Raw genomic sequence first — 21,417 nt, 5'->3', positions numbered from 1 at the left:
AGAGAGACCACAGCAGAACTTGATCTGCGACCTCAAACTTCCTCCATTTTTGAAAAATATTATGAAATTTGAAATTATGTTTTGATGAGATTAAACTTATTAAGAGATGAGTAGCTTGAACTTTATAAAACTTTAAACATCTTCACCAACTTCTCTGCTACGACCCTGCGCGCTTCAGAGTCGCCAGCACTGCCTATCGTCGCTCCTCTTGGCGGAGTCAGGCAAGCAAAGTTCGTAGCTATAGTGAAGTAGTCTTTATCAAACGGTCGCCCGATTCGCACATGGACTTTCCGTCGCCGCGCCGCCGGTCTCTTTTATTTCGTCGCACTTGAACGCGTTTTTTTGCTTTACTTGTTTTTTTTTCTTTTTTTTTTTGCAACAACCAGTAACAGTACAGATTTTGGCACTTGCAGAAATGTTATCACCACCGGACGGACCTATTAATAGTTGGAGACACTAGTGAAAGGGGGGGTTTGGTGGGGCGTTATCTCTGACCGATGGTCAAAACGTGGCACCAAGTTTTGCGGTGAAAAGTGGTAACGGAATTTTATGGATAGTGATCTGCAACGACGACAACGAAAATCATGAGGGTGCAAAGAATCTTCCGACAGTTCAAACATACCGCTTATCGCAAGGTGAGCACGACAAGTGTTTCTTATCAAAAGTGGTTGAATCTCAGTGTTCGTGAAGATAGTGATAGTTTAGTCATGATGGTATCAACGAAAACAACAAGCTCGGCGACTTTCACGACGATCAAAATAACCGTTTAATCCTGTTTTACCAAAAATATTTTGCCAAAAAAAAAAGTGTCCACACGTATCATTTCGATCGCAAACCAGTTTTCGAAACCGCATCCTAATTCTCAAAAAAAAAAGCTCCGAATATCTGGGGCGCGTCGATAAACGTGGATCAAATAACTGCGTTCGAGGTTGACCAAGTTTGCTCTTCGAAAGGAGATTTGATATTCTTCTCTGCTGTGTTTACCTTCACCTGTGCCCACCTGACGACGACGACGACGACGCGAATTCTTAATTAATTCGGGGCTTCCAATTTAATGACTGTCTCCTCTTTGATATCCGATACCACTCCGATCTACCACTTTGGTTTCGCGATTCACGTACTGTACTCTCTTCTTCTGCTGGGGAAGGTATGTTTATAAAAATAACATCGAATAAAAAGGAGTCGTTATTTACTCCGCGGGTAGTTCACGTTCGCAATGGGGGTACCTGGGCGTATTTTTGGCGCAAGGAATATCATTTGGAGCAGTTCATTGGCTCCCGCCAAGTTGTATAAATGATCTGCGTGATAGATTAGCTGCTTCTGAATGTGGAGCAAATTGCCACTTGAAAAGTTGTTACATGTTTCCTTGAAAACGTTTTTATGAACACTATTTTTAAAATTAGTGATCTTGAAATGGCATAATCTACCAAGACAATATGCAATTTAACTGAGCAGTACAGAGTCATTCAGAGCATAAAGTAGTAAGTGTTCATTGTTGATTAGTTTAAAAATGAGTTTTCCTTCCTGTTGTATTTCGTGTCGGAAACTCGTCCCAGCAATTAAGCTGAAGCACGCTGCAATGATTGATCAGATAACAAAATTGCTTTGTTCATATAGCTTTAAACTCATGTTAGAAAATACTTTTTACTGAAGTTTTTTTTTTTTGTATCAAATGAAAAAGTGATTTGTGTAAAATAGGGCGTCCAATTTTCCCGGGATTTGAATTTCCCGGGAAACGGGAAAAATATTTTTGGAATCCCGGGAATTCCCGGGATCCCGGGAAATTTTTGAATCAGTAATAAAATCTATGTTTCATTATATTTGTTATGTTTTTAAGCTTAAAATCATTGAATTAGCATAATAATATCAAATGGTGATAATCCTCACTTCAATCTAAACAAAGAAGACAGTTTTAAAATAGCCTGAAAGAATTTTTTTGTTCTCTTTGTGGTGTTTAGGATTTTATATCAACTTCTATTTTTAATTCCAGTATGATTAATTATTTTTTTATTTGCGAATCAAATTACATAATTCATGAGTTTTTTGTGAAAAGGTCCAATAACCTTTTGTCTTCCATATGTTTATAGGACCAATTCAAAAAAAAACTTTGGAATTCTTTTATTTTTTTTTTATATGACATGACTAAAACAGCTTAAAAAAATTATTTTATATGTCTTAAAAAACAAAAAAACGATAATAAACAAGCCTTACCCGACAAACTTCGTTCTGCATTTTTTTCGTTTGTTGACGTTTTTAGCTTGTTTGTTTATTCAGCCTCCTGTGATCAAAATTTGATTTTACGCAACTTTTCCCATACAATCTGCAGATGTTCCGGAATCGGTCCCAGAGTGGCCAAATTGGCATTTTTTTAGCATATAAACCTTCCTTGAACTTATACGAACCCAACGCAACAAAGAGCACCTCGATCAGACGTTCCGTGTTAAACTGATTCGCGTTCGAACAAAACCGTCGAAATTTTTTATATATATAGATAAAATGATACCAGTCAATGTAAAATTTTAGATAAGTTTTGAATTCATTGTTTTATATTAAACATATTTTACAAATTATCTTCAAGTTACTACCTCCAACCGAGGTAAAATCAGAATTACAGTCTAAATAGGTACAGGAGATTTTAGAGCAATACATTTGGAAGTACAAATTGTTTTGTTCTGTTCCTGTTTTAACCGAAGTCATCCAAAACGTCATGCAATTATTTTTTGCTTTAATAGCTGTATTTATTCGTTACATTTGTACGTATTTGCCTTAGATGCCGGTGTTTGATTATAAATAATGTGATATGAGATTTTTTTTTTTTTTTCAAATTTAAAATCGAAAATATACGTAACTATATCCGGTCTTTAAAAAAATAAAATAATAGAGAAAAAAAATTAAAACACTGGGCATTTTGCGGACCTGTTAATTAAAATTATAATATTTTTTCCTGAAAAGCCAATTTAATGCTGAGATTTGCTGAATACAAATTTTAATTCATATTATTGTTCTACTATTTTCACAATCAAATCTGAATTTCCAGACCAAAATATGATTTTTTTTTCTATTTCGGGAATTCCCGAGACAAATTATAGAAAATCCCGGGATTCGGGAATTCCCGGTTTAGGAAAAATCCCGGGATTTTTGTCCCGGGAATTCCCGGGATGGACGCACTAGTAAAAGTCAAAGAAAGAATTAATTTTCAAACAATGAAAGAACAAGTACAATTACTAACTGTTGTTGGGGGGTTGTTTTTCCTACAAAGTTTATCCTAGTTTATCATTTGAGTTAAAAGTTTATAAAAAGTTCCGAGTTCCATTCATTAGAAATCAAGTTTTTAATAAAAATATTTATTTTTGTTGACACCAAAAAAAATTAAAGCATAGTTCATATATGTTCGAAATTTAATGAGAAACTTGTTTTACTGAAAATTTCTATAAATATTGAGATATTTATTAATTCTGTTTCAAAAACAAATGAAACTTGTAACATAGAAACTAACTTTTAACTTTTCTTAAAGCAAATTTTCCAATGATTTCAATAATTTAGACTGTTTTTAGGATCGAACTCTTTTTAATTAAGATAAATATGACACTTTGAGCGTATTCAAATAATCCTATTTATCAGTGTTTTCATAATTATCCAAAAACTAACATTCAAAACTTTTCAAAGAATGTTGAAGAGTACTCTCTTAGTTACTTTAAATACCGTAAACCGGGGTAACTTTGATAGGATTTCAATTTGTTTTTAGAATATTTTCCAACAGGTTAGGTTTTTCTCAAGATTTTTATTTTTAAAACATGTACTAGGGTAGGCCACACAAAGTCCATGCACTATTTTGGAAAAAAAAAGTTTTTTCAAAAGTGTTTAGAAAAATAGTTACGTTAAAAATTCTTCGTTTTAATTCCCGGGTGACTTTGATAGTCATAGTTTTTCTTGTTAAAATCATGTTTAAGATGTTCAAACTTTATTTGTATGTTAAATGTATCATGACTAAAGTAGCTGAGATAGTTTATGAGAAAAAAATCAATGTTTATATTTAGTTAAGTAAGTTTATAAGCTTTTTAACAAAATACGTATAAATTTTTGGTAAAATTGTTAAAAACACGGAATTTGCCTGAAATCTGTTAAAACTAGTTTTGTTTATAAAATAATCGATTTATATTGCGTTTTATACTAAATTCGAAGCACGAATCACAAGTTTTCACATTTTACATGAAATTTGTTCAAATGAAATTGCCTATAAATTAGTAGATTTTTTTTACTTTTTCACTTTGAACACTTATCTACCACGGTCAGTATGTTTCTAAACCATTCCTTACGTATTTTAATTGTACTCTTCATTTTGCAGAAAAATCGCAAACCTATCAAAGTCACCCCGGCTATCAAAGTCATCCCGTTTTACGGTACTTATTAACTGATCTCAACATGGCTCCAACCATTCCGGTTTTTTAACTGATATTTATCATTTTACAAAAAATCACTCAGGCTATCAATGTCACCCCGGTTTACGGTATCTAATCAAAATATTCTTTCTTACATAAAGAAACTGTTCAAAGCCCACCTAAAAATAGATTGTGAAATATGTACTTTTACACAACATTTTAAAATTTATTGTTTCATTTTTATTCGAACAAAAAACAACTAAAATAAAAAAATATATTTCATGACTGAATTTTATTGTTGTTCCTGTATTGTTCCTTGATAAGAAATTATGAAAATATAAAACTTAGTTCAAAAAGTCAATAATGTAACGCTAATCTACCGAAAAAAAGGTTTTGTTTTTATATCAGCCAACATATTCTGAATTGTTGAACAAAACCTTAATTTCAATGAATATTATATAAATTGAAAAATATTGTGGTTTGAAAAGATCAATTTCTGGAAAAGCTTGTTTCAAATTTAAAAAAATCAAACAAGTATTGAAAAGAGTAACAAAATGTTAAGAGTTCAATGTTTGCGAAACTTGAATTCAAAATCAAAATCTTAGAATTTAAAAGGGGAAAATGTAAAATTGACTTTGAAAATTTTATTTGCGCATAGGAAATTGAATTAGCAGAGATTGAACTGGAATGTAGAACGTGGTTCCAACAGATTATGGAAATATTTTTTGTGAAAGTTTTTAAATTCAAAAATCAAATGAAAGATGCACAAAAAGTAAGTTTTCAAATTTCAACTTACAAACAACATTATTTCAAGTATCGGCAATTTTTATTTATGTTTCACATTCGGCCAGTGATACCTTGAAAAAAATGCCAAAATAGCCCGCTAGGTTCAGCTGGCTGAGGGCCACGCCTTAGGGGGTTTCAAAAACACCCAAAAAGCAAGAAGTGAAACATTGGTTTATTGAATCTTTAAAAAAAAACTACAAATATCCACAATATTCTCAACATTTTTTTTTTTTTTGCCAAAGTAGAATTTTTTGGTTCATGAAAATGCACATTATGAATTGAAGATGATTTTGAAATGAAGATGATGTCTGAATGAATGAAGATTTTTGAGAGAAAATATGAGAATTTAATAAGTAATTTTACCATTTTTTTTCTGTAATTTCTGCATTGTGTTGTTAGGTTAGTAAATTTTCAAGATTTCGCGGACAGCGTGAAATTTTCGTAAGGTTCAAATCAATGCACAAACATAACAACATCATGTTACATGAAATAATTTATCAACTTTTCTTAGAAAATTTACCAAATTAAATTATATTTGGGTAATTCTCCGCCAACTCACACAGCAGTTGCCCCGACCCCTCTTCGATTTGCGTGAAACTTTGTCCTAAGGGGTATCTTTTGTCCTTGATCACGAATCCGAGGTCCGTTTTTTGATATCTCGTGACGGAGGGGCGGTACGACCCCTTCAATTTTTGAACATGAGAAAAAAGAGGTGTTTTTCAATAATTTGCAGCCTGAAACGGTGATGAGATAGAAATTTGGTGTCAAAGGGACTTTTATGTAAAATTAGACGCCCGATTTGATGGCGTACTCAGAATTCCGAAAAAACGTATTTTTCATCGAAAAAAACACTAAAAAAGTTTTAAAAATTCTCCCATTTTCCGTTACTCGACTGTAAAAATTTTTGGAACATGTCATTTTATGGGAAATTTAATGTACTTTTAGAATCTACATTGACCCAGAAGGGTCATTTTTTCATTTAGAACAAATTTTTTCATTTTAAAATTTCGTGTTTTTTCTAACTTTGCAGGGTTATTTTTTAGAGTGTAGCAATGTTCTACAAAGTTGTAGAGCAGACAATTGCAAAAAATTTGATATATAGACATAAGGGGTTTGCTTATAATCATCACGAGTTATCGCGATTTTACGAAAAAAAATTTTGAAAAAGTTGGTCGTCATCGATCATGGCCGTTCATGGTCACCCGCGACAGACACGGACGACGAAACAAAGAGAAACGCAAAAAGTAACTTTTTCAAAACTTTTTTTTGTAAGTTCGCGATAACTCGTGATGTTTATAAGCAAACCCCTTATGTCTACATATCAAAATTTTTGTAATTGTCTGCTCTACAACTTTGTAGAACATTGTTACACTGTAAAAAATAACCCTGCAAAGTTAGAAAAAACACGAAATTTTAAAATGAAAAATTTTGTTCTAAATGAAAAAATGACCCTTCTGGGTCAATGTAGATTCGAAAAGTACATTAAATTTCCCATAAAATGACATGTTCCAAAAAATTTTACAGTCGAGTAACGGAAAATGGGAGAATTTTTAAAACTTTTTTAGTGTTTTTTTCGATGAAAAATACGCCTCTTTTTTCGCATGTTCAAAAATTGAAGGGGTCGTACCGCCCCTCCGTCACGAGATATCAAAAAACGGACCTCGGATTCGTGATCAGGGACAAAAGTTACCCCTTAGGACAAAGTTTCACGCAAATCGAAGAGGGGTCGGGGCAACTTTTCCCGATTTCGTGTGAGTTGGTAGAGAATTACCCATTTTCATTCTTTGTAATAACACATTGCCTACCATTCTTTTAAAGCTTCAATTTCAAAAGAAATCAGAATATTAAAACTTGGTTCATTCAAGATTAAATTAAGTTTGCTTACTAATATTGTTTTTGATCTTTAAAATCAAACCTATTTGTACTATCTCAGATTTTTTTGAGTCCCGTTTAAATTTCACGTTATTTGATGACGTTCCCGTAGAAATTTAAAATTGTCAGCTTAAAAAAGCAATGTCATTTCTGTTTTTATCTGCCAAAACATTAAAAAATATGTCAGAATTTTCTCCAAATATTTTTTTCACTCTTTTTTTTTGTTTTCTGATCTTTAATATATTTTTTTTTTACTTTTTGTTACCGATTATATTATTTTTGCCTATACACACAAAAAAATATTTCCGAATGTTACATCATTTATGATGTAACACTTTTGCACGTCATTAAACATTTAAATTTAAATGCAATTTGATGTAAATTTGCAACAAATTATACGTAAAAACATGATCAACCGTTTACGTCGAATCTCAAGTTTACATCAACTGAGTTTAAATGTGATTCATTTTTTCCGTGTCGAGTAAATTCACATATTTTTTTCTGTGTAGATTTTAAAATATTTTTTTGAATAAGGAGACTAAAACTTTTTTAAACATTTTTATTGGGTATATGACGCAGAAGGTTCAAGTTATTTAAATCTTTTTGGCTAGACAAGACTGTAGAACCTTGTTTTAATTTGGAATTTCAAAATAAAATATAAAATAGATATAAAAGAAGCATATAAAGAAACTTTTAGGCTATATTTGTCGTATATTAAAGAAAAAACATTTAAAAAATTTGAATGCGCATGCAATATATTTATTTTCAAAATATCAAAATATTATCTTTGAACAAGATCAAACAATGCCTAATATTAGTTTACCTACTACCTATTACCTATTTCAATCTAAATCAATGTCGGAAGATAATGTCATGTTAAGTAAGTAAGTAAGTAATTAATCTTACGTGACTATTATGAAAAGATTTTTCATTAGAGCAACTCTCTACGAAATCGGCCGATTTCGACCATTTTTATTTTTTGTATTTTTTTATTTGACTCAAACTTTGTGGGGGCCTTCCCTATGACCAAATAAGCTATTTTGCGTCATTGGTTCACCCATACAAGTCTCCATACAATTTTGGCTGCTGTCCATACAAAAATGATATGTAAATATTCAAACAGCTGTAACTTTTGAGTGAATTTTCTGATCAATTTGGTGTCTTTGGCAAAGTTGTAGGTATTGTTGAGGACTTTTGAGAAAAAAATAGGTACACGGCAAAAAAAAAAATTGCAGATTTTTTTATCAACTTTTTTTTCACTAAAACTCAATTTCCCAAAATACGTATTTTTTTGATTTTCGAGATTTTTTGATATGTTCTAGGGGACAAAAATCCGCAACTTTTGAGCCATAGAGAAACATGGTCAAAAAATCTGCCGCCGAGTTATGAATTTTTGAAAAAATAGTGATTTTTGGAAAAAATCGAAGTTTCATGCAAAAACAAGTTTGACATTACTTTTTAATGCAAAGTTGAATTTGCAATCGAAAAGTACTTTACAGATTTTTTGATAAAGGGCTCCGTTCTCAAGATATAGCCACCGAAAGTTTGATTTTAGCGAAATATTTGCAGTTTTTCAATTTTTAAAAATAGTGACCATGAGTGACCATTCCTAAAAATATTTTTTTTGAATAGTTCAGAAAATTTGCTATAAAATTGTCTAAGAGACATTGAAGATTGGACCTCGGGTTGCTGTGATAGAGCCGCTTTAAGAAAAAGAAACACGAAAATTGAAGTTTTCTTAATATCACCAAAAAAACACACCATTTTCTAATGACGATATCTCAGCAACTAATGATCCGATTTTCAATGTTAAAATATGAAACATTCGTGAAATTTTTCGATCTTTTCGAAAAAAATCTCTTGAAAATTTTTAAATCAAAACTAGCATTTTAAATTGGCGTTATATTCAATGTTTGGCCCTTTTAAAATGTTAGTCTTGATTTAAAAAAAATCAAAATATTTTTTTCGAAAAGATCAAAAAATTTCACGAATGTTTCATGTATTAACATTGAAAATCGGACCTTTAATTGCTGAGATATCGTCATTAGAAAATGGTGGGCTGTTTGGGTGAGACTTAGAAAACTTCAATTTTCCTGTTTCTCTTTCTTTAAGCCGCTGTATCTCAGCAACCCGAGGTCCAATCTTCAATGTCTCTTAGACAATTTTATAGCAAATTTTCTGAACTTTTCAAAAAAAAATATTTTTAGAAATGGTCACTCATGGTCACTATTTTTAAAAATTGAAAAACTGCAAATATTTCGCTAAAATTAAACTTTTGGTGGCTATATCTTGAAAACGGAGCCCTTTATCAAAAAATCTGTAAAGTACTTTTCGATTGCAAATTCAATTTTGCATTAAAAAATAATGTCAAACTTGTTTTTGCATAAAACTTCGATTTTTTCCAAAAATCACTATTTTTTCAAAAATTCATAACTCGGCGGCAGATTTTTTGACCATGTTTCTATATGGCTCAAAAGTTGCGGATTTTTGTCCCCTAAAACATATCAAAAAATCTCGAAAATCAAAAAATACGTATTTTGGGAAATTGAGTTTTAGTGAAAAAAAAGTTGATAAAAAAATCTGCAATTTTTGTTTACCGTGTACCTATTTTTTCTCAAAAGTCCTCAACAATACCTACAACTTTGCCGAAGACACCAAATTGATCAGAAAATTCACTCAAAAGTTACAGCTGTTTGAATATTTACATACCATTTTTGTATGGACAGCTGCCAAAATTGTATGGAGACTTGTATGGGTGAACCAATGATGCAAAATAGCTTATTTGGTCATAGGGAAGGCCCCCACAAAGTTTGAGCCAAATCAAAAAATACAAATAAAATCCATTTCCGGTTTTGGTAGAGAATTGCTCATTAGCGTCACGTTCAAAATTGGTTAAATGAATATATTGTTTATAGAAAAATAATATAAATTGAAGCATAAAAAGTACTTTCTGTAAATTAAACATAGAGCAGTTCTCTACGGAATCGGTCTTTTTTCTTTAATTTTATTTTTTGTATTTTTTAATCCGGCTGAAACTTTTTAGGTGCCTTCGGTATGCCCAAAGAAGCCATTTTGCATCATTAGTTTGTCCATATAATTTTCCATACAAATTTGGCAGCTGTCCATACAAAAATGATATGTGAAAATTCAAAAATCTGTATCTTTTGAAGAAATTTTTGATCGATTTGGTGTCTTCGGCAAAGTTGTAGGTATGGATATGGACTACACTGAAAAAATGATACACGGTAAAAAAATTTGGTGATTTTTTATTTAACTTTGTCACTAAAACTTGATTTGCAAAAAACTATTTTTAATTTTTTATTTTTGATATGTTTTAGAGGACATAAAATGCCAACTTTTCAGAAATTTCCAGAATGGGCAAAAAATCTTTGACCGAGTTATGATTTTTTGAATCAATACAGATTTTTTCAAAAAATTGAAATATTGGTCGCAAAAATTTTTCAACTTCATTTTTCGATGTAAAATCGAATTTGCAATCAAAAAGTACTTTAGTGAATTTTTGATAAAGTGCACCGTTTTCAAGTTATAACCATTTTTCGGTAACTTTTTTGAAAATAGTCGCCGTTATTCATTTTTTAAAAATAGTGCCCATGTTTGCCCACTATTGAAAAAAATATTTTTGAAAAGCTGAGAAAATTCTCTATATTTTGCTTCTTCGGACTTTGTTGATACGACCCATAGTTGCTGAGATATTGCCATGCAAAGGTTAAAAAACAGGAAAATTGATGTTTTCTAAGTCTCACCCAAAAGACTCACCATTTTCTAATGTCGATATTTCAGCAACTATAGGTCCGATTTACAATGTTAAAACATGAAACATTCGTGAAATTTTCCGATCTTTTCGAAAAAAATATTTTCAAAAATTTAAAACCAAGACTTACATTTCAAATGGGCGTAATATTGAATGTTTGGCCCGTTTGAAATGTTAGTCTTGATTTTAAATTTTTGAAAATATTTTTTTCGAAAAGATCGGAAAATTTCATAAATGTTTCATATATTAACATTGAAAATCGGACCATTAGTTGCTGAGATATCGACATTGAAAAATGGTGGGCTGTTTGGGTGAGACTTAGAAAACATCAATTTTCCTGTTTTTAAACCTTTGCATTGCAATATCTCAGCAACTAAAGATCGTATCAACAAAGTCCGAAGAAGCAAAATATAGAGAATTTTCTCAGCTTTTCAAAAATATTTTTTTCAATAGTGGGCAAACATGGGCACTATTTTAAAAAAATGAAAAACTGCGACTATTTTCAAAAAGTTACCTAAAAATGGTTATAACTTGAAAACGGTGCACTTTATCAAAAATTCACTAAAGTACTTTTGATTGCAAATTCGATTTTCCATCGAAAATGAAGTTGAAAAATGTTTGTGACCAATATTTCGATTTTTTGAAAAAATCTGTATTGATTCAAAAAATCATAACTCGGTCAAAGATTTTTTGCCCATTCTGGAAATTTCTGAAAAGTTGGCATTTTATGTCCTCTAAAACATATCAAAAAATAAAAAAATTAAAAATAGTGTTTTTTGTAAATCAAGTTTTAGTGACAAAAGTTAAATAAAAAATCACCAAATTTTTTTACCGTGTATCATTTTTTCAGTGTAGTCCATATCCATACCTACAACTTTGCCGAAGACACCAAATCGATCAAAAAATTCCTTCAAAAGATACAGATTTTTGAATTTTCACATATCATTTTTGTATGGACAGCTGCCAAATTTGTATGGAAAATTATATGGACAAACTAATGATGTAAAATGGCTTCTTTGGGCATACCGAAGGCACCTAAAAAGTTTCAGCCGGATTAAAAAATACAAAAAAAATCGAATGACCGAAATCTCAGAGAATTGCTCCATAACCTTTTCAAGGCTATTTTAACATTTTTTACGTTCCGTGAAATTTCCGTCCTTTTAAGGTCCCCGTGAAACTTACAATTTTGAGCATGAAAGATCATCAAATCTATTCATAACCTACCGATACACAAAATTGGTAAAAATAATTTTCAATTACCAAGAACCTTCAAGTTTGAAGGTTAGTATGTGTCCTAGTTGCCATATTGTCACCGCAAAACAAACAAGCAAAGTTCTCCACCACATCACTCAGGTTAAGCCATTAACCTGGCAGCAGGTGACGCGTGGATCCATTCCGCGGGTACCTTTTCGCGCTCTTTAATGTACACAGACGGTGACACAGACTTGATGTCAGAGGTCACGTCCCCTAATGAGAATCCAACTAGAACCCCTAATTAATGGTCTTGGAGGACTGTTTGAAGAACGCAGGTTGACACTCTATTCTAAATCACGTCTTCATAGACAACCTCGGGTCATAACTCCACGTTAATCATTAACCGAAACTATACATTATCTGCTCATGTTCCATACGAATGAAGTCGTGTGTCTGTTTGATGGACCTGCAAGATAATCTCCAAACACTAATCGAGCTCCTTCCCTCGTCACTCCCGACTTTAAATCAAATTTCATCGCTCTTTCCAGCCAGAAGTGACGACGACTGAATCAAATTCGACACAAGACATAAAACCTGACGAAACGGAAACCGGGGACAGCGAAAAAAAAAACAAAGTTAGCCATGCCGGCCGGCCGGCCGGTGTCGATCGCCGGGGGTGGCCGCGCAGGTCTCCTGCAGGTGATGGGCTACTTTATGTTGGTTAACCCTTGGCGAGTCATGCTAGCTTATGATGAATTTAAATTTTTTCACATTATTGATATTATTACGGAATAAAACAAAAAAAAAAGATTAAAAAATGGACGTTTGAAACAAACAAGATAAACATAGAAAAAAATAAGTGATCAACGAAGGGTTAAATGAGGCAGAGAGAAGTTGAATGACGCGATCGTAAAACAGTAATTACCGCGTGGCGAGGGTGGGGGAAGAAGAAAACAGACGTCAGGTACAGCGGAGAAGGCCAAGGTCATTGCCAAGAGTGGATCAACGGCGTTAGAACTTGGCGCAAAGAACATCACGTTCCTATAGATAAACTGATGACTTATGGAAATTGCGCTTTTTTTTCAGCTGTTGAGCCGGTGCATCATCGTCTAGAGAAGTGTTGCCCGGCCATAGCTAATAGCATCGGTGCGCGAACGATTGATTTACGATAACCGCAAAGTATATTGTTTGAAGTTGACGTATAGTGTTGTTGCTTGGTGTCGAGAGTTGATTCCGAGATTTGGATGCACCTTTTCAAACTCATCAAGCCACGCGGTTGGTGTGTTGCTCATTTGAATTGCAAAATGGCTTCTTCTTTTACGACCGGGCAATTGGCACGCTCGTCAAGTTTTAAATGCTAAATGTGGGGTGACATTTTCGAACAGTCTTCCGTTACAGCAATTTGGATATTTTTTACGAGGTAGCTGAAAAGGTTTATCGTCAGGGAGTACACGGGTCGTTAAAGTCAACTTGTTATGAATTCTTAATAAATCGCCTTTGGTTACAATAAGCTAAAAGTAACATCAAATCTAGCGTACCTTTTCAAAAGGTCCTATATGCGTTGGATTAGCATAACACAAAAAAAAATCTTAACCTGCTAATTGAAATTAAATTATCTCAATTCAAACGTTGTTGATCGTTGAGATTGTTATAATAGGCACATAAAGACCTCACCCCATGCCCCACTCAAACATCCAGTAGCACACCTGATCGACTCATTGTCATGGTAATTACCTCATTTTATTAATTCCCCTCCACAGATCCGCCAGGCCACCATCGGTGACTGCCTGCTGAAGGTGCTTTTTGTCCTGTCATGCTCGCTCATCACGGTGGTACTCATCATTCAGAAGTACCACAGCCTGTCCAACTTCAAGAAGACTCTCTACTACCGATACATAAGCGACGAACCCTTCTTCGATGGCAGCCCACGAAATGTGGAAGGACTTCGGGTAGACTGGCATGACTACGCGTTAATTGCCGGTGAGACTGAACGACATGGGCCGGGGGAACACGGGAAGCCGCTGAAGCTGCGAGATCCGGGCGATATCAAGCTGAACGATAAGCTGTACAAGGAGAACGGATACTCGGCGGTGGTCAGCGACTTGATCGCGCTGAATCGATCGATTCCGGACATTCGACACCCACAGTAAGTCTTGATGGTGTCCTGTGTGGGATGTTAGGCATGATCTTTCTCAATACACTGTAGCTTTCAGGTGTCGGAAGAAACGGTACCTCCAGGAACTGCCAACTGTTAGTGTGATCATCATCTTCTACAACGAGCACTGGAGTGCTCTATTGAGGACAGTTTACAGCGTCCTAAACCGATCACCGCCACATCTGCTCAAGGAGATCATCCTGGTGAATGATCATAGCACGAAACCTTTCCTCTGGAAACCTCTGCAAGAGTTCGTCGAGAGCGAACTTAGTCCAAAGGTCAAGTTGATCCACTTACCGGAACGGTCAGGCTTGATCATTGCCCGGTTGGCCGGTGCCAAAGCAGCCAGCGGAGATGTCCTGATCGTGCTTGACTCGCACACCGAAGTTAACGTCAACTGGCTACCTCCTCTACTCGGTATGTCTCAACATTCTCAAATACACCAAACCCACTAAACAACCCCCATCTTTTCAGAACCCATCGCCCAGGACTACCGCACCTGCGTCTGCCCGCTGATCGACGTGATCGTGCACGACACCTTCGAGTATCGATCCCAGGACGAGGGCAAACGGGGTGCCTTCGACTGGAAGTTCTACTACAAGCGACTACCATTGCGACCGGGCGATCTGGACGACCCAACGGAACCCTTCGAAAGCCCGATCATGGCCGGCGGCCTGTTCGCGATCAGTTCCAAGTTCTTCTGGGAGCTGGGCGGGTACGACGAGGGGCTGGACATCTGGGGCGGCGAGCAGTACGAGCTGAGCTTCAAGATCTGGCAGTGCGGTGGGCGGATGGTCGATGCGCCGTGTTCGCGGGTTGGTCACGTCTACCGGGGGTACTCGCCGTTCCCGAACCCTCGCGGTGTCAACTTTGTCACCAGAAACTTCAAACGGGTCGCCGAGGTCTGGATGGACGAGTACAAGCAGTTCCTGTACGAGCGGAACCCGCAGTTTGACAAAACGAACCCGGGAGATCTCACCAAGCAAAAAGCCCTACGGGAGAAGCTCAAATGTAAACCGTTCAAGTGGTTCCTCGAAGAAGTGGCTCCCGATCTGCTTGTGCGCTACCCCTTGCGAGAACCACTCCCGTTCGCTTCCGGACGTGTTCAGAGCGTCGCAAATCCAAAGCTCTGCTTGGACACGCTCAACCACAAAGCGAAGGAACCAATCGGTGTGTTTGGATGCGCGCCGAACAAGACGCATCCCCAGAACAACCAGTTCTTCACGTTGACCTACTACCGAGACATTCGGGCAGCGAGCGTCGAGAAGTGTCTGGACGCTTCGAGTGACGATGCCGAGGTCATCCTGTTCAACTGCCACGAATCGCAGGGTAATCAGCTGTGGAGATACGATCAGGTAATACCCTAACCTTATTCTTATCTCCAATCACTAAACTTTCTTTCCCCAACAAGGAAACTCAAATGATCATGCACGGAAAGCCCAGCCGAGATCAGTGTCTGGATCTGGTGGGCAAAAAGGTGGTCGTGTCGAAATGTGATAACCGGAAGAAGTCGCAACGGTGGGATTGGGGCTACGTCAATCGGGAAAATTTGGACAACTGGGAAGAGTACGGTGCAAAGTTACTGCCGTGAAGGGGAGTTGGATTTGTGCGAACAAAAAAAGATTTTATGTGAATAGATTTCTTTATTCTTTCTAGAGACTGCTTAGCGAACGCTGAAGATGTACAAATAAAGCAATGTTTTGTAAATATACGATTGTTTTGTTTTATTTTTTTATTTGAGAAAATTTGAACCATTCGTTAGAGCCAAAATAGATTTTTATTTTTTTAAAGGTTTTTTTTTTATATTTAATTTTCAAAAATCGTAAAATATTTTATTGATATCGTTAACCAAAATGATTCAAAGCTGAATACTGAACATGAAAATCAGTTTTTTAAGAGGTTTTAAAAGTAGTTTGTAAAAATTCCAAATTTGGTCATGCATTTTTTACAACTAATATTGTTTATATGGCCATCTACAAACTACGCGAACAATATTTTAGTAATTTCAATTCTTTTATTGCAATTTTGGTTGATAAATTTTTTAAGTTTAATTTTTAATGAAAACGCGAATTCATTGAAATAAACATAAATAAGGACAGTATACTATGCTTTACATTAAAAATAAATCCCAATGTTCATCTGAATGTCAATAAATAAATATTGGAAGGGAGGAAAGGTTCAGCGATTATCAATACTCCATAAAAAAAATGTTTCATAAAAGTGTTAACGTAGTTTATGGATGGTCCCTTACTGCACTGTCACTGCTCTTATTGAAATTGGGGCAAAAAATATTGCAAACATAGCAGAGCAGTTCTTTTTTAAAAAATGGAAATTTCCTCTTCAAGGAAAAGTTCAGAATGAGATCTTTTTTTAAATTGCTCACTTCCTTTTACCATTAATTAGTTCAATTCCTCATTTTTTTTATACATAAACTTGAAAAAAAATCATAAAACCACGAAATAAAAAAAAAATCATCAATACAAGAATTCAATAAAATCATTTGAATTAAAAAAAAACATAAATTCACAAACTTAAAACAATGTAACCCAAAAAAAATTAAAAATTCTAAATTCGGAAATAATTAAGTTTTTGATTTTTTTTCAGATTGTTATATTTTTTTATTTGAGCATTTTAAATATTCTATAATTTTTATTTTATAATTTCTTGAATTTAAAATATTGATATATTTTGATATTTGAATTACTTAATTTTATTTTATTTTAAACCATATATATTTTTTTAATTTGTTTGATTTTTTGAAGTTTTGAATGTTTGAATAGTAAAACTTTTGAATACTTGAATTTTTGCATTTCGAAATTCTAGAATTTTAAATTTATTTAATTTTGATTTTTTCAATACAGTGCCATCAAATTTTGACATCTCTAGATTTTGGTAACACCCAAATTAATTTGATATTTTTTAGTTTTGTTATGCAAAACATACACAATTAATTAGTTATTACTTAATATATTATTATTTTTAATGGAAATAATACATGTCATCATTATTCAATTTACTTTTTTCAAATAAATCATCTATTTTGTTCATAACACCCATCATTATGAAGGGTTAACGATGTATATTGATGGTTCTTGATACATAAACATAAATATATATTTTTAACACTTTTTAAGATTTCCCGATTATGGCGAGATCCCTGTTCTGGCAACACAAAAATTACGTCGTGGTTCCAAAGACACGATGGCACTGTTTTTGCAACATTAAATTAGATTTTTTTTATTTAGTGTTTGCCTTTTTTTCATTTTCTGTGTTTTATCTTGTTTTTTGAACTTTTTAACTTGTTAATTCCATGATTTTTTCATTTTGCCAGAAAATAAAGTAATTTCCGTCTTTTTAATTTTCTGCATTTCAATATTCTGCGTTCAGAGATTCGGATTCTCTACGTACTATCCTTAAACCAGCAAAACAAATGTTTTTTTTTTTAATTTCGATGTAATATCTTAAAAAGATTTTTATTGGTACAAAATGATTTATTCGTTAAATACTTTTTATCAAATCCTTTTAGGTGTTGCGGCCAAGTTAGAACCAGAGAACATAAAAAGTTATATAAAAATTTATAAAAAGTAGTGAAAAAAAAAACATTGACGTCACAAGATTTTTTTTATTTTTGTTTATTACGCTATTATATCAAAAAATGAAAATCCTGAAGAATTAGTTTTTTTAATTGCGCAACTAAAAGTTTTTTCAGTTAAAAACCAACTAATGTTAGTATTTCCCCTTAACGGTACAACGCGCGTGCGATGTTTTCTTCATCGCCCACTTCGCCCTTCAATCAGCTGACAGAACCACCCACCCAAGCCAACCACCCCTTTTCTCTCCCACCATCAAACGAGCACAAAACCAAAACAAACAACATTCGCGCGTGTGTGTAGAAAAACGGCTTCATGCGTAGTCGCGTGTTCTAGAGACTCTGATGCAATCACTAGTTATCGCCAGTGACGATGCGAATGGTGGGATTTTGTTTAGAGAGAGCAACAAAAAAGTCCCATTCATTGATCACACGACTCATTGAGAAACTAGTCGTTCGTCATTAGTTCAGTAGTCAGTGCAGTTGCAGCGAGGTAAGTGCACCTTAAAAATCGATCGCGTTTCACCTGAGAAATCAAATTCGTCCTTGAAATTTTCTAGCTTGAAAGGAATCAAAAATGCGAAAAATAGTTCAATTTGTAGTTCAGCGGATAAACCCAAGAATTCCGAAAGGCAACAACCGTTTGTATTCGTCATCCGTGCCAAAGAATTCCCCATCAGATGACACACCAACGCTGCGTCGAATATGGAAACTAATGTTTGGAAAGTACCTGCTGGTCACGAACACGGTCAGCTCCGGTGGGCTCATGATGCTGGGGGATGTTGTGGCCCAGGAGCTTGAAAAGAGACGCCACGGAACGGCGCACACCCAGCCGGGTTACGATTGGTATCGAATAGGTATAAACACTTGTGGGTAAGTCTCTCTTCTAATTCGTGACTAATTATCACCACTTCTCAGGTTGCATGACCCTGGTGGGAATATCCCAGGGCCCGTTGCATCACTATCTGTACAAGTGGATGGACCGCATTCTGCCCGGGGCCAGCGTTTCGACAGTATTCAAAAAGATCGGCATCGACCAGTTTGTCATTTCGCCGATCTTCATCGTGACCTATCTGTACAGTGCGGGGCTGCTGGAGGGAAGTAGCGTGCGCGAGTGCACCGACGAGATAAAGGATAAATACTGGACCATTTATACGGCGGATTGGCTGGTCTGGCCGCCGACGCAGTTTATCAACTTTTACTTTATCAACCCAAAGTATCGAGTGTTGTACATTAACGCGATTACGATGTTGTACAACGTGTTTTTATGTTACATTAAGCACAACGAGGATCTTCGGATAAATTTAGTTGGTTCGGATGATATTAAGAAGGATTAAAGCTAGTACTTAAGTAGAAAATGGTGCTTGTGAGTGTAAATAAAACAGTCAAAGTGGTGTGTTTAACAACGAGTTTCATATTTATTGTTTCCCATTTCTTAAATCGATATTGGCGTTACCGGAAATCTAGCTTAACATTGCGTTTAGTTTTTTTCTAATCTGGAAATGTCTGTTTCGTTTACGTTTCGTGGAAGATGGCAAGTGGTTTTGATAAATGCGGCTCTTGTCCTGTTAACATTTTTTTTGTTTCAATTTGCGGCTGCCTCACAGAGAGAAAAATCTTACAGACTAGATATGTGTATGTGTAGAGTTGTGATAATTTGATTACTTTGTATCCAGAATGCCAAGCGCGAATCGGTTATCACTATCTTACATGGCAAGTGTGCAGTTGTGGGCTTTGGTGCGATTCCGGATGAACATTTTTCAAAAAAGTAACTTGTTTATTTTGAGCGACCGATTTCTCTACATTTTTTTGATTTTTTTTAATTTACCTTATAGGTTCATTGTGGGGCCCTTCTTTTTCGGTAATTCGGTAATTCGGTAATTTCGGAATTGTGGGGCCCTTCTTTTTGACCATAAAAGCCGTTGATTCGTCCATACCATTCAAATTTTAGTTTAAAAAAAACCTTGTTACAGTACTTGTTCGGTAACTGGACTGAGAACGTAGCCCAGGTACCAAATGCTGCTGGCTAACTGGGCTGAACAAAAAATTACGAGGGGACCAATGATTAATATTATATTCCTGATGAAACAAAAAAACAAAAGTTATTCAAATTTGCTTACCATGTTTACTTCTTATTTTTTCTTATTGTGACTTGAAATTTGTTAAATGTTTGAAAAAAGTATTTGTTTAGTTATTGAACATGATTTTTACATTTACCTACCCCTCGGTCATTTCGGTTTGTTTTAGTTTTTTGACGTTTGTCTGCTTTTTAACTGGGCTTCGGCCCAGTTATCGAGCGCCCAGTGAAAAAGCAGCCCAGTTAAACAGCGCCCAGTTACCGAACAACTACTGTAGTTGAATTCAAAAAATCCGTATTTGATTATTTTCGAATTATTTGAACTAAAAGGGCGAAATTAGAGTTTTTAAACCATGCGGAACTACGAGTAATTATTTTGTAAAACAAAGCAAAATAAAATATTTTTTCCTGAAAAAATTTGCAACCGAAAAGAAATCTTTCTTTTGTAAAAAAAAAGTTTTTTTTCTATTTCAGATGTCTGTTCGGTACGAACGAAGCCAGAAACCCCACCGTGACGACCATCTGCGTTGCCGACGACGAGGGAGAAACGTCATTTGCAACACACCAAGAGCGCGCGGGCAGCGCGCCAAGTAAGTCCGCATACAACCTCCGATCGAGAAGGACGAAGCACAGTTTTTTAGAGTAGTAGCAGGAGGAAGAAGGAAAAGTGGGAGAAATAAAAGTAGAAAACGTAATCTCCGGTGTTTTCCGTTCCCCGCAACTAACAACCATACAGTCCACCGTTTCCCATGTCGGCCAGGCCCGAACAATGTCCATGGCTTTAGTTCAGAGTTAATTGTGTTTTATCTACTCGGAAAATTAAAAAAAAATCATAAATATCCAATATTATTAAAGTATATATTTAAAAAACAGTCCACTTTTTCAAACGTTTTAAAAGTCTTAATCGACTTAAAAAAATTAGCGAGATTTCGATTTGTTCCAAAGTTTACAACCCGCAGGATGCTTTTGAAAATACGGATTTTTGAAATCAAACCCTGAAAATATGATTAAAATACTGATTTTCTTTTACACAACAATAACGTTTATCATTCCAAGCGCAGTGACACTTTGTACGGCCACACAATTTTTAAAAAGGATTTTTAAACCGATTTGGAAAAAAAATACTTTATCGAGCTTTAAAAATTAAATTGAAAATTCTATTCAAAACTATTTTGAATTTGAAATTAAAAAAATAATAAGTTTGAAAAATTAAGTTTAAACATTTCATTCTTTACTGTAGGTTCAAAACAGTATTGTTGTTTTGACATTTACGCTCAAACTCATTCCTATCCAACGAATGTTTTCTGCGGTAAATTTTATGCAGTAGGCCTGGCCACTTTAATGTTTGTGATGTTTCAAGGTTAAACGAGACGCCAGCTCTTGGACAACTTCTGTCAATTCAAAAAACAAATAACTTTTTAAGTTACAGCTTTTTTTAAGTGCTTTCAAAAATCGAGTAATGGAGTGTCAAAACATTTTTTTTTTTGCAAACTGTCAAAATGTATGGGTTGACAATTTCCAACGTGAATTGGGTATTCGTCTAGTAATCCGCCCATAATATTTTTTACGTTAGGCCATCCATTTGCCCACATT

The 21,417-nt window shown here is 34.6% G+C and overlaps 2 protein-coding genes across 3 annotated transcripts; both read left to right on the top strand.

The window, feature by feature from the left end:
* Nucleotides 1–265: 265 nt before the first annotated feature.
* On the top strand, nucleotides 266–15,869 carry LOC6037663 (N-acetylgalactosaminyltransferase 6). The gene is made up of 5 exons (XM_038257298.1): nucleotides 266–635; nucleotides 13,764–14,149; nucleotides 14,217–14,575; nucleotides 14,633–15,513; nucleotides 15,570–15,869. Exons 1-5 carry the CDS (start codon nucleotides 585–587, stop codon nucleotides 15,747–15,749), a joined length of 1,857 nt encoding a protein of 618 aa, XP_038113226.1. The 5' UTR covers nucleotides 266–584; the 3' UTR covers nucleotides 15,750–15,869.
* Nucleotides 15,870–17,988: 2,119 nt separating this feature from the next.
* LOC6037662 (mpv17-like protein 2) lies at nucleotides 17,989–19,150 on the top strand. 2 transcript variants are annotated; one of them, XM_038257664.1, is made up of 3 exons: nucleotides 17,989–18,129; nucleotides 18,350–18,604; nucleotides 18,666–19,150. In XM_038257664.1, the coding sequence occupies exons 1-3, from the start codon at nucleotides 18,093–18,095 to the stop codon at nucleotides 19,082–19,084; spliced, it is 711 nt and encodes a 236-aa protein (XP_038113592.1). In that variant the 5' UTR covers nucleotides 17,989–18,092; the 3' UTR covers nucleotides 19,085–19,150. The 2 variants fall into 2 exon arrangements, with proteins under 2 accessions (XP_038113592.1, XP_001847549.2); XM_001847497.2 differs by having other exon boundaries at nucleotides 17,989–18,240; nucleotides 18,308–18,604.
* The last annotated feature ends 2,267 nt before the right edge of the window (nucleotides 19,151–21,417 follow it).

Source organism: Culex quinquefasciatus, chromosome 2 (assembly GCF_015732765.1).
Source record: "Culex quinquefasciatus strain JHB chromosome 2, VPISU_Cqui_1.0_pri_paternal, whole genome shotgun sequence".
NCBI lineage: Eukaryota > Metazoa > Arthropoda > Insecta > Diptera > Culicidae > Culex > Culex quinquefasciatus.
Note: the sequence above shows the minus strand (reverse complement) of the source record. Positions and strands in the feature narration are given on the sequence as shown.

Bases quoted from the DNA above. Each gene is read 5' to 3' on its own strand.
- LOC6037663 (XM_038257298.1), top strand. From the start codon at position 585: ATGAGGGTGCAAAGAATCTTCCGACAGTTCAAACATACCGCTTATCGC. The intron at 14,576-14,632 runs GTATGTCTCAAC...CCATCTTTTCAG, and splicing joins CTGGCTACCTCCTCTACTCG to AACCCATCGCCCAGGACTAC. The intron at 15,514-15,569 runs GTAATACCCTAA...TTCCCCAACAAG, and splicing joins AGCTGTGGAGATACGATCAG to GAAACTCAAATGATCATGCA.
- LOC6037662 (XM_038257664.1), top strand. From the start codon at position 18,093: ATGCAATCACTAGTTATCGCCAGTGACGATGCGAATG. The intron at 18,130-18,349 runs GTGGGATTTTGT...TTCAATTTGTAG, and splicing joins CGCCAGTGACGATGCGAATG to TTCAGCGGATAAACCCAAGA. The intron at 18,605-18,665 runs GTATAAACACTT...ACCACTTCTCAG, and splicing joins TTACGATTGGTATCGAATAG to GTTGCATGACCCTGGTGGGA.